General features: G+C 38.4%; 1 protein-coding gene across 3 annotated transcripts; it reads right to left on the bottom strand.

The window, feature by feature from the left end:
• Nucleotides 1-381: 381 nt before the first annotated feature.
• pasi2 (Protein) lies at nucleotides 382-12,835 on the bottom strand. 3 transcript variants are annotated; one of them, XM_069500597.1, is made up of 7 exons: nucleotides 12,696-12,835; nucleotides 12,484-12,611; nucleotides 10,470-10,602; nucleotides 8,861-8,990; nucleotides 7,784-7,878; nucleotides 5,308-5,544; nucleotides 382-4,799 (listed from the first exon to the last, which is right to left on the bottom strand). In XM_069500597.1, the coding sequence occupies exons 2-7, from the start codon at nucleotides 12,555-12,557 to the stop codon at nucleotides 4,704-4,706; spliced, it is 765 nt and encodes a 254-aa protein (XP_069356698.1). In that variant the 5' UTR covers nucleotides 12,558-12,611; nucleotides 12,696-12,835; the 3' UTR covers nucleotides 382-4,703. The 3 variants fall into 3 exon arrangements, with proteins under 3 accessions (XP_069356698.1, XP_034828152.1, XP_069356699.1); XM_034972261.2 differs by having other exon boundaries at nucleotides 12,484-12,597; nucleotides 12,743-12,800; XM_069500598.1 differs by having other exon boundaries at nucleotides 12,484-12,597; nucleotides 12,696-12,779.
• Between the last annotated feature and the right edge of the window lie 740 nt (nucleotides 12,836-13,575).

The raw sequence follows: 13,575 nt of genomic DNA, 5'->3' as shown, positions 1-13,575 counted from the left end.
ATGTCTGAATTAGCATTACGCCGGCTTACTGCCGAGGACGGGTCTCCTCTCAGAATTCATTCAAATTTTTTTTGAGTCTGCCACGCTAGCCAAGTGTGGATTGACAGTCTTCACATCCTTTTTTAAACTCCTTGGAATGCAGGTTTCCTCACGATATTTTCCTTCACCGTTAAAGCAATAAGTACTTATAACTCCGAAAAGTTAAAAGTGCGTGCCCGAGATCAAAATCCCGACCTCCCGAATAGGAAGCGGTCAGCGGACGTGTTATCCACTCGACTATCATCGCTTTATGTACGATGTACATACCTAACTAAGGATAAGTACAATTTAAAAAAAACATACTTATCCTTTTTTTGAAGCCGGTTAAATAAAACAATCACAGTTGGTAAGTGTGGTTTATTTATTTCAAGTTTGGACGGATAATTTTACATTTTAGATATACAACAAATAGTAGGTAAATAGGTAGGTACTTAATTATAATACTCTTATTCAATAGTTAGGATTACTTTTATTTCGTTAGAAGTTCTAACTTAGAACACATTTCCACGCATTATAAAATATTATTCCTAATAAACGCATTATAAAATAATATTCCTAAATAACTGTAAACTATAGGGTAAAGTTCTTAAGTGTAAACTATAGGGTAAAGTTTCATAACGTTATAAAAAAGATTACTTAGAAGATTAGAAGACACACACCAATAATTAACAAGCAGTTTTAAACTCGCTTTCATTGGTCGGTACCAACGACCTCTATGTGCTCAGTACTCGACGGGTCATTCTGAAAAAAAAAGTATTTTCAGGCTTAGCTAAAAACTCGTAACTTGGTCAGTCTAATGCTAATTTGGACTTGTATACGATTTTTGTTCGGAACGACCCATGACCATGAATCTATCCTGTCAGCGTTAAATTAGTTAGCGCTCTCTCTGTTGCTTAATCCCATACAAATGATAGAGGCAAAAACATCAGCGGTCGCTAACCATTTTGAAGCGCCAACCAATAACCATACCTATACTTAGAGACTTTCAGTGAATCCATACCTAATATTATAAATGCGAAAGTGTGTCTGTCTGTCTGCAAGCCTTTCACGGCCCATCCGTTCAATCCATCTCGGGGAAGGACATAGGCTACTTTTTATCCCGGAAGATCAAAGAGTTCCCACGGGATTTTCAAAATCTACATCCACGCGGACGAAGTCGCGGGCATCATCTAGTTAATTATATTTATTGCGTTAATTTTAATGACTAACTGATGCACTTAAGTTTCAAAATCCTAATGCAAAATATTTTCTATTGCGTAAATTGCTGTACGTTTTTAATTAAGGCCACGTTTCAATGGGAATGATAAACTTACGACTAAATCATAAAATTATGCTTAAAAACAAAATATACCTACATACTTATATTATATGTATTTGATTTATAAGTCCCGCAAATCGCTAATGCGCGTGGCCGCCATTTAAGTGACGTCAGCACTAGACTGAAGTTTCGAGCTGATGGTATTTTTTATTTCGGCTGACGTCAAAATGACATCATTTTGGTGTTAATGATACATGGTTCCAGCGCAATAGCAATTTGCGGGACTTATACCAATAACAGCTTCGAATTCTTAACTACATTATGTATAACAATACAAAACGTAATAAAATGTATAATTATAATTAATATTTTGAGATTCAATATTAAAATTAAGTAAAATTTAAAAATATAATCTAAAAGACAATATTATATTATAAAGTAATCTTAACAATAAAACCATTGGACGGAGTTAAGAAAACAAAATAAGGGCATTGTTTATAATATAATTAATAAAGCCTGACCAGAAAATTAAAATATCTCGCCATATTGCGGAAGACCTGTGGGACCAATTTATACAAGACCATAATACTTAGGGTGAGATCTATAGAGCGCACTCTGACTTTGCTTAGGCTTAAGACAGAGTTAAAACGAGACAGCTATATCTCTTACATAAATCTGTCTCGTTTTAACTCAATCTTAAGTCTGACCAAAGGGCGCTCGATAGATTACAGCCTCAGTGACTATAGACCATATACTAGTGGCGCCCCCAGAGCAAGTTTTTATATTTCTGGTCAGGCTTTACAATTGAACATTTGTTTTACCTCATTTGTGCTGCCAGAAGCAAACAAGAAATCGAGACAAGAAACAAAGATTAAGGACCGATACAAAACTGGTATGTTTCACGAGAAACAGACAGCTATGAGTATCACATAGTGAATTGCAATACGGTATTTGACAACCTAGTCAAATCAATAACTTTTTATCAGACGTCAAAACGCGCGCTTAGTATGAGAGATTCTATGAAATAATGGCATGTGACGTCACATCATGACATACTTTTTTAGTTAAGGTTCAGTTAAAGGGGCAGGACATTAGTCCTGCCCCTTTAACTAAACCTTACGGTAAACGGTCGCGATTCTTAGAGAATACTTTTATAATAATAAATGCAAGCAACATAATATACGTGACTCCAAATTCATTTATTTGCACACAGTGCAATCTTATTATGTAGGCAGTATTGGTGAATTTTAAAAACTAAAACGGTGGAACATGATGACGATGACCGATAATGCTAGAAAATAATATATTAGTTATGCGTTATTTTTCACTTATATATAAAAGTTACCATTGTATGGACCCATACGGGTAGAATAGAATAGAATGTTTTTTTTATTCATGTAAACTTTTTACAAGTACTTATGAATAGTCAGGTAGTTTTAATTTACCACTGGTTTGGAATGCCGTTCCTACCGAGAAGAACCAGCAAAAGGTAAAAAGTACGATTAGTGACACTTATCGCTGGTATTGTGACCGGATTTCGAAATAGGCTACTTGACTCATATCTAATTTCGTCCAATAAATGATTTTTTATTATAGTATTTTGCTTAAGACAACGAAATATATCAATAACAATTATTAAAAACGCAGGATGGATATATAAATCCAATTTAAAAAAATACAGTTTTTATTTTTATTTGAAACGCAGAAAACGCTGTCAGCCATGATGTGACGTCATTCAATATGTAAACAAACAAATGTCATCCCTATTGACTAACGTAGTATCCATCCATATATATAAAATTTCAAGTCCTCCTGACTAACTTATATATCAACGCACAGCCTAAACATCTAAACAGCTGGTCCTAGAGACATGAAATTTGGTGGGTGTGTTCTTTGTAGGTAAAGAGAAGGTATCCACTAGGAAAGGATTTTTTGAAATTCCACCCTTGAGTGGGTTAAATGGGGGTTTGAAATTTATGAAGTCCACGCGGGCGAAGTCACGAGCATAAGCTAGTTTTTATATATTTCTAAAAACTCATAGTAAACGTAAAAAATTATCGTTTTCTCTTTATAAATTGAATAAGTTATTAAGTAAGACTTACAACAAAGTGATCTTTGCAAAAATAAATTTGGGTTGCAGTCGTTAGTGATATAGGATCCCTTTAAGCAAGTCTTCGCGTGTTACGTATATTTATTTCACTGGGCACTCTAATCCACAACTTTCCTGTGGTCTTTATCGATGCGTTTTTACATTCTCGGATGATACAATAACGATAATTACTATATTTTTCATGTAAACTAGTATAGAAGTCATGTTTATTAAACTTTGGCAGGTTATGCTGTTGTTTACAAATGCATGACGTCAGAGCACAGATAATCTATCGGCCAAACATGGCCGACAGTGTTTTCACGTGTCTAAGAAAAAAATATTTTTAAATTAAAGTTTTACGGTTTTTAGGGCGCAAAAAAATATAGTGTTAATTTTTTTGATCTAATAGGACAAATATTAACCATTTAAGACCTACTTAAAAAAAGTGTCAACTAGCCTATTGTCTAGAGCGATATATTATTAGTTATTACCATACGTCATACGTAAGTAAAATGGTAAGTATTAAAAGATACCAAGACAGTCTACATTCAGGGGGTAAAGACTCCTCATCAAGGGGCAAGGGCTCCCCTATCACTCAGGACACAAACTTCTCGTTTACGGATACAGTATCCTCAGTCGGAATTTTACTAAGTGATAAAGAATTTATACAGTAGTTTCTAGATCAGCGTCCTTCGGGAGCAAGGCTTCTTTCCCTATCGCTAGGGGCAAAAACTCTTCTTTAGGGACACAGTATTATCAGTCAGAATTTATACAGTAGTTTCAAAACCCCCATCGTTCGGAAGCAAAGCTTCCTCATCGAGAGGCACGGGCTAACCTATAGCTAGGGGTACAACATTATCAGTCGCAATCTTATCAAGTTATGAAGAATTTATACAGTGGTTTCAAGACCATCGTTTGGGAGCATCGAGGAGCACGGGATCCCCTATCACTAGGGCCATAAACTCCTCTTTTCCTCCATTAAGGGCAGTCTTCCCAGTCCTGTCGATCTTAACGTCATATTATAATATCGCTTTAATTTATTAAATTAATGAAAAATTCATACAGTAGTTTCAAGACTACCATCGTTCGGGAGCAAAGCTTCCTCATCGAGGGGCACGGGCTCCCCTATCGCTAGGGCCACAAACTCCTTTTTAGGGACACAGTATTATCAGTCAGAATCATATTAAGTTATTGAAGAATTTATACAGTAGTTTCAAGACCACCATCGTTCGGGAGCAAAGCTTCCTCATCGAGGGGCACGGGCTCCCCTATCGCTAGGGGCGTGGTCTCCTCAGTCGGGGTGGCCTTGGTACCGCATCATATTTGCGAGGCGGGCATCGTAGAGACGGTCGAGTGCGGCGTGGTGGGCCGCGAACCGGCGAGCGATGCGTTGAGAGATGCCATTGTACCCATCTGGGGAAAGAGATACATCTCATTAGATACTACCTGAGCCTGCCGCTTTTCTTAGTAAGAATTTATGTTATTAAGTAATCTTATAGTCTGCGACAGATTGAGATTTCAATCGAGGTATGAGGCGGGGGTCAGGTCACCAGCGGTCGCCCGCACCGGCTTAGCGCGGGGGCTGTGTGGGTGTGCGAGGCGTTACCTCCCCGATTGTTGTCTCGACCTGTCACGTACTATACAAACAAAAATTTCAAGTTTCTAGTTTTTCTAGGTTTGAGCTGTACGTTGACACGTCAGTCCAGGATCTCGTCGGTCTCCATGCAAGCTCTGCATATAGAGCTGGCTGTAACACCCAAAAGGCACTTATTCAAATTCATCCATACCCTCAAATGAGCCAAGTCCTCCAGCTTGGTCAGATCAGATAGCTCCAAGTAGAGGCTGTACACCAGCAGCGAGCTGTACGCACCACACATGATGAACACTATCCAACACAGGCACATGAAGATGTTGTACGTACCCTCAAATGAGCCAAGTCCTCCAGCTTGGTCAGATCAGACAGCTCCAAGTAGAGGCTGTACACCAGCAGCCAGCCGTACGCACCACACACGATGAACACTATCCAACACAGGCACATGAAGATGTTGTACGCGAATATCATATCATTCACTATCGATGCGAATATGAATGCGATGAGACGAAATGATATGAACACGCCGAATGCGTAGAGCCATGCGACCATACGTTTTTCGTATTCCTGGGGAGAATGAAAACACTTGTTTTTACAGGCCTTTAGACTAGGAACAAATCTAGCGGAATTCCACGGCAAAACGCGCGCGGAATTTAGTGACAGTTCGACGATTTTTCACAAAAACTAAACACACATGCAAACTTCAGTACAGTAAGCGGCACAAGAAGATCGACCTTTAGAAGAAGACAGCGGATTTGTAGAGCATTGTCTCTGTCGTTGAGACCGAAAAAATGTCACATAATATGTATGAGTGACAGAGACAAAGCTCTACAAAGCCGAAATGTCATTCTGAAGGCTGATGTATATTATTTTCTGCTGCGTACTGCACAATGAAATCATGACACGAGTGAAAACCTTTATTTCAGAAGCCGGGCAAATCGCGTCGCTTAGCCATGTCTCTGTGATTTGTTTCTTTTCAACTAAGGAAAAAGCAACTATATTATATGAAAGCTTCTCACAATTACAGTTCTTGCAATTCACGAAGGCTAGTGAACTTTAAATAAATAAATATAAATAAATAAATAAATAATAAATTTATTCATAAGAATGCAGGTGACATAACATGGTTATAAAATTAGTTGGCGAGCCTTATGCATTCTACCTTAGAATATTGGTGTATGAATATTTAAGTATTACATTACAGTTAAATTTTTAAAAACATGTAAGTACATATAAATTACAAAATCTTTAAAATTATATAATATTCAGAAAGTAAATTAATTAAGTCATACAAAAACAAGAGAAAAAAAAAAACTAAAAAAAAAAATTGAAATAATAACAGTCATTTAAATTTTTACATGTCATACAGAGGGGATACCTAACTATTGCACTACAAAGACCATAATTTATTTCAGTCATCTAATCTAAGTCATCAGATTTACATTATTTAGATATTATTTAAGACAAATTATTTGAGCTCATCAATCAAAAATTCCGAGATGTTGTAATAACATTTATTTATAAGCAGCTCATGAGTTTTCCTCTTGAAATTTTTTATAGTAGTGTTTTTGTAGTTGTCAGGAAGTTTATTGTACACAGTTGTTGCCATATAGTGTGTACTCTTTTCAAACATCTGTAGTCTTTTAGGAGGCACAACTAGTTTGTTCCTTCTCTGAGCTCTACGAGATCTCACCTCACCCAACTCAGCATAAGTTTTAAAATAGTTTGGGTTTTTCTTTACTAGTAATAGCAATTCATATAAATATTGACAGGGTAAGGTAAGAATATTATGTTTCTTAAATAAAGGCTTACAGGTATCCAATGGTTGCAGTCCACATAATGCTCTCAGACATGCTTTTTGTTTTATAAAAACTTTATTAGCAAATTAATAATTTACTTGTTGTAACGTCGTTTACACGGTCATTGCGTAAGTGTGCATGCATGTCGGACCAATCAGTCGCGAGCAAGCGCTGTCAAACGCACACATTTAGTGTACCTTACGTATACAGATACGACTTAAACACAAGCGTGAGTCAGTGGCCTTCGTGAAATGCAAGAACTATACCAACAACAACTGTACAAAATTTCAATTCAATCATTTAAAAAAAAAACATGAATTTATAAAGCCCACTCGAAATAGCTGTTTTTCTTAATTCTCTACCTTATTTTTACCAGTCAGCACTAACTAGGATGGTTAGCATAAAGAAACAAGACATGAAATGATTAAAAATTATAAATGATGTATCACAAGCACTATGAGTATTGAGTTAAGAGAGAGAAAATTTCTAGCCTTGCTTATCTGCACAATGTAAAGTCACACATTTGCTTCTCAATTACAATCTGTATTCTATAAATCTTAATCTAAATAATATATAAAAGGAAAAGGACTGACTGACAAACCACAGGACAGACCAGGCTGAAATTTTGCATGCAGATAGGTATTATGACGTAAGCATCAGCAGAGAAAGGGTTTTTTTAAAATTCAACCCCTGAGGGGGTAAAATAGGGGTTCGAAATTTGTGTTAGTCCACGCGGACGAAGTCGCGGCAATAAGCTAGTATTATATATTTTAATGTAGTACAAAATCTCACTAAGGATTTTTGGAAATTCCATCCCTAAGGGTTTTAAATAGGAGATGGAAGTGTGTATGAATTCATGTCATTTTGAAATTATATCCATGAAAATTGGTCTTTGAGATTTCTGTCAAAAGTGAAGAAATACCAATCTACCTAGTCTTTTAGGATTTTTGAAAATCCACTTGAGAGAAGCCAGGGCGCATCAGCTAGTTAAATATATTGAGACTTACCTTTCTTAATGCGATTATCAATATTATACTTGTTGCGAGCACTACAACAGAACCAATCCAGGAGAACAGCGCAAATACTATCAGTACGTTTCGAACTGGAAAAAAAAGTATTGTTTTAGTTTCTGTTACATCTAACTTGCTATAGTCGACGCATTTTAAACTGAGTCGTTGAGTTTCGCTCGCACTTACCTACGACCAGTGGCGTGCAAAGGGTTCCAAGCTAGGGTAGGCATTAGTCAGTTAGGTTACCTATTTAGAGGCTGTCATGATGAAAAATGACCATTGAGCTGTTTCAACTTGGGTAAGCAGTGCTTTTATGCCTCTATGACCTGCACGCCACTGCCTACGACCTGTAAGTGCGAGCGAAATAGACAGATAACTCGACGACTCAGTTCAAAATGCGTCGACTATAATATTGTAAAATGTGAAAGGATAATTAATTAAATAAATAAATAAATAAATAAAACGTTTATTTTTCAATCATCTAGATTACACACATACATCGATTTGATCTTGAACAAGTTTGCGTGCTTGTTGACATAAGCATATACAATATTAAAAATGGTACAAGATCAAGAACTGGCTATCCTAGCTAGATTTTTAGATCTGTGTTAAGGATAGCCAGAATTGCCATCTTTCATATTTTTGAAACATTAAGTTTTTAAAAATCCCACGTGTTTCGGCGATAACTCAGAAATAATGTTTAACAGCTTTTTAGTCAAAGGGCGGCCATTCACATCACAATGACTGAAACGTTTTGGCTGAAATTTGCAATGGAGATAGCTTACCCCTGAATAATTAACACAAGTGTTTCCGCGGGGTTTTTAAAAACCTAAATGCACGCGAATGAAGTCGTGGGCATATTCTATTATTCTGTATTTATTAGAGGAGCAGGAATTTTAAAATTATCATGAGATTTCTTAGACAACTTTTAGGAAAAAATTACCATTTAAGACATAGCAAAATTTCTTAGACTATTTATGTAGCAACTAGCATGGCTATGGAATCCTACCATACTATGCAACTTTTGGCACACACTCAGTCAATTATTTTGAAAAAGAATATTGCGAAGCTCACCTGCAGGACTGCCAACGTAAACGAACTGAAAGCTAATAACATAATATCCATAATGCACAGATCCAGGTGCAGCCATGCCCAGACAGTACAGGTCAAAGATGCTTTGTGCGAAGCTGAACAGTGCTATGAACTGTAAAGAAGAAACATGCACAACATAAGAAAATTTACTAGCTGATGCCCGCTACTTCTTTTTTAAAAATCCCGTGGGAACTTTTTGATTTTCTGGGATAAAAAGTCACTCTCCAGGTCTTTATCTATACCCATACAAAAAAAAATCACGTCAACCCGTTGCGACGTGATTGAAGGACAAACCACCAAACAAACACACTTCCGCTTTTATAATAAGGGTACCGATTTTTTGATGCCCACGACTTCGTACGCGTGGATTTAGACTTTTGAAAATCTGTGGGAACTCTTTGATTTTCCAGGACAAAAGTAGAATATGTCACTTTCCAGGTCTTAAACTATACCCATGTAAAAAATCATGTCGATCCGTTGCTCCGTTGCGACGTGATTTGAAGGATAAACCAACAAACAAACATACTTTCGCATGTATTATAAGGGGCACTGATTTGTACCAGAAACTTGTAAAAATAAAGAGAAAAAGAAAGTAAAAGTAAACAGGGAAGCACTTATATCTTTAAGAGATCTCTTCCAGTGACCCTTGGCTGTGTGAGAGGTTGTAAAGGGAGTAGGTTTTTTTTTTTATTCTGATACAAGTTAGCCATAGTTATACCAGCTTCCCACGGTGTGCGATATTGCGGACCGACGCGGACCAGGCCGCAGTGATGCGTCATGGGAAGGGTATCGTCTGTGGTACCCAGACACGTCGTCGTCGTCGTTCGAGTCTAGTGCGCGGTGCGTGGTCGTCGACCGTGCGTGATAATTCGCACAATCACGCACCATAGTGCAAATAGTTCGAAAAACTGATAGACATTAGGGTCCTGAGGGCGGTTTCAGACTAGTGTATTTTTTTGCGCGTATACGGTCGTTTCAGCATACGCGCTTACACGCGCGCTATATTACGCGCTTCGAAAAACCGGACTCGCGTATACGGGCATATTTCGGCGTGTTCGCTCGGACCGGTGGCCCGGTGGGTGGTGGTCTCTCGTGGCTTGCGCTTATACGAGCTTAGAAGCGCGTCATCGCTCGTACGAGATGAGCGTGTGCCAAAAGGCGCGCCTATACGCGCCTACATGCGCTTCCAAAAACGAGCTCATATGCGCGTATAAAACGCTAGTCTGAAACCGCCCGAAAGTGCTAGAATGGCAACCTCACACCGGATAGAGCAGCATTGGAAGGCAGGTGACATCAAATGAGTCACAGGGAGCCGCTGGATTCAGGCCGTGCGAAACTGTGGTGTGTGAAAGTCCATACAAAAAACCGGGCATCCAGCAGATGTCGATGTGGATGTCTATTGGTTGATAATGATTATGATGAAGATAAGGTTAGCCCTTGCCTGCAATCTCACCTAGTGGTAAGTGAAAATGTAGTCTAAGATGGAAACGGGCTAGCTTGGAAGTGTATTAATTACACCCATACCCCTAATTGGATCCTACGTGGCATTGTCCCATTTTTAATTCTATTAATTTAAGTAAAGGTTTCTTACCACTGCAAAAAAACCTGTGAGCAGCGACCCTCTCTGCAGATCTAATACCCACGCATCATGTAAGATTGGTTTCTGGTACCATGGAACTCTGAGCGAGCGAACTGATTTTGATGACCTTAAGTTTGTTGATGACCTGAAATTAATAAGAATTGAATTTTCGAAAATCCTCTCCTAGTAGATGTCTAGGCTCCACTATAGAAAGGTGCACCACTATTTATTCACGAATATTATACTACATAGGTATAGCGGTAATATTCAGTATAATGAGGTTCATTTGCACTTTACATATCTGTAATTTCAAGTTTCGGAGACACGTATTTATAGACATTTATACAATTTTAAAATGATTAACATTATAAATAGAAAACACGATTACTACATAGATTTCGTTAATATTCACTGGAAAGATATTAATTTGCACTGATCTTTACGTAATTTCTTAATTTCAAGACACGTAATCGCGTATTTTATACAGATTTATGTAAATAAAATGAAATTAATTAGGTCCCTAGCATTTTTAGAAACACAAAACCGCAAAGTATGAACTACGAACACATATAAAGATTACCATAACATAAATCTATAATACTTTTTTTTTTAACTGGTTTTACGGCTCTGGGATCTATAATAATCTTGCTGGGAACCAAAGACCAATAAAGTAAACTTAGCAAGATACTTTTTTTTTAACTGGTTTTACGGCTCTGGGTTCTAATCTATACCTCCCCCCCGCTCCCACCATCAAGAGCGAGCGAAGCGAGCTCGGGACTTGGGGCACTCCGACTCGGAAGGGTTAGGTTAGAAGGGGATGGCAGGGTCTGTAAGACCCCGCCATCCCCTTCGTGGGTTATTTCTTTTTTTACCACCCAGAAAAAAGGAGCCCCGCGAAGCGGGGCTCCGTCGACGGGCCCCGGTCGACGAGAAGAGACCACCACTATGGTGGGGGGTCTCTTTCCTCCCCCCCGCTCCCACCATCAAGAGCGAGCGAAGCGAGCTCGGGACTTGGGGCACTCCGACTCGGAAGGGTTAGGTTAGAAGGGGATGGCGGGGTCTGTAAGACCCCGCCATCCCCTTCGTGGGTTATTTCTTTTTTTACCACCCAGAAAAAAGGAGCCCCGCGAAGCGGGGCTCCGTCGACGGGCCCCGGTCGACGGGCCCCGGTCGACGAGAAGAGACCACCACTATGGTGGGGGGTCTCTTTCCTCCCCCCCGCTCCCACCATCAAGAGCGAGCGAAGCTAGCTCGGGACTTGGGGCACTCCGACTCGGAATGGTTAGGTTAGAAGGGGATAAACCCCCCCCCCCCCCCCCCCCCTAACCTACCCAATCCTTAAGTTTTTTAAAACAGGCTACGCCAGAAGACTCGCTTTAAAGCCGTTTAGAAAAAAAAAGTTTACTTTACTGGTCTGTAGTCTGTACAGCAGCAGCAAAAGTATTATAGATTAGAACCCAGAGCCGTAAAATCAGTAAAAAAAAAAGTATTACAGGTGTTAACGGTGGTAACCTATGACAGTATCTATTGTATTTTGCGATTTTGTATTGTGTTTGTTTAGTTTATTCTAAAAATGCTAATTGTGATTAAAGTGATTAATTTTATTTAAAAAAATGATTTTCGAGCTCTGAAATTTTAACTTAGAGTTTCAGGAGCACCCCCTTTACTGCCCCCTATCCCAATGGATGGTATTGTACTCTATAGCAACCCCGATGTCTATCTGCACGCCAAACTTCAGCCCAATTCATCCAGTAGTTTGAACTGTGCATTGGCAGATCAGTCAGTCACCTTTTCTTTTTATATATTTAGATTAGACAAGAGAAGGATATAGTCCTCATCATCGTTTCAACGTTGATGGTACTATGTTTAGGAACTATTACGTAAGTGCCTACAACCATTGTACAAAGTTTCAACACAATCGAATCGAATCGAATAAACGATACGCGAAAGCATAGTTAGCGAACACAAACAATAAGTTTTATAAGTAGGTATATAAATGTGTGGTACAAACAGTATAGGTACTTACTTGCCAGTGTAATGAGAATACACAGAAGGTGTTGAACGGTATGTAGAAGGAGTTTTACGGCCGTACATTGTCATTTCATGAACTTTGTTGATTTATTTATGAATGGTTGACGCCCTGCAACAAATGCACTAAAAGGTTACGTTTACACACGCTCAGCACAGATATACAACAGTAAACTTTTATTTATTTTATGAAATATCATTGCGTCTCACATTTAGTTTAAAAATTGCCAAAATTGCTTTACTTTGAAAAGCCACACCTGCATTGAAAAACTGTTTGGGGACGCGCGGCGGCCATAAAAGCAATTTTCAAATCACACTTCATTTCAAATTCATTGTAAATTTCAATCAATTTGACAGGCTAAATGCTAAAAGTTTACAATTATGATTTTTAATCTGTGTTTTTTATAATACAGTCTGTAGCCACGGGTAACATTGTACAGTATGCGGTAGAAAATAATGTACAATATCATAATCATAATGATCCTATGTAATGATCATACTTAATTGCACCACAAAAACACAAATGACAGGTTTCAAAAAGAAATCTTAAAAAGTTACAAAAAGAATAATGTAAGTACCACGTACATTTATTCTGATACTTACATCGACCTTTAGAAAGATGTAGGTAGTGGTTTTGTATTCGTGTGTAGAGCAAGTATACCTTGGAAGAAATGATGTATACTATCCACACGATCCACCTATCTCTATGATAGGAGCATTGTCTCTGTCACTGAGACCGACAAAATGTCACATAGGTATGAGTGACAGAGACAACGCCCTACAAAGCCGAAATCTCATCCTAAAGGTCGATGTACATTATTTTTATATTGTCAAACATTGTGAGTCGACGGCTCCGGTCTAGCATGGCTCCGGCTCCAATGTACCGAACTGCCCAGAATATGTAATCACCATGGACCTAGAATATTCTAGGTCTATGGTAATCACTAACCATTAACTAGTCACCTACCTTTGGATAAAACTTCTTTCCGTGTAGAAATTTTTTTCACCATCGTGGGTTGGGGGTGTTGCAAGGTTTTACTTTTGAAGGGAATTCCGACTATCTCCCCCGATCACGATCTGGAGGGGATCT

The sequence above is a fragment of the Maniola hyperantus genome, chromosome 9 (assembly GCF_902806685.2).
Source record: "Maniola hyperantus chromosome 9, iAphHyp1.2, whole genome shotgun sequence".
Classification (NCBI taxonomy): Eukaryota; Metazoa; Arthropoda; class Insecta; order Lepidoptera; family Nymphalidae; genus Maniola; species Maniola hyperantus.
The sequence above is the reverse complement of the archived record's forward strand: the minus strand, read 5'-3'. Positions and strand labels throughout refer to the sequence as shown.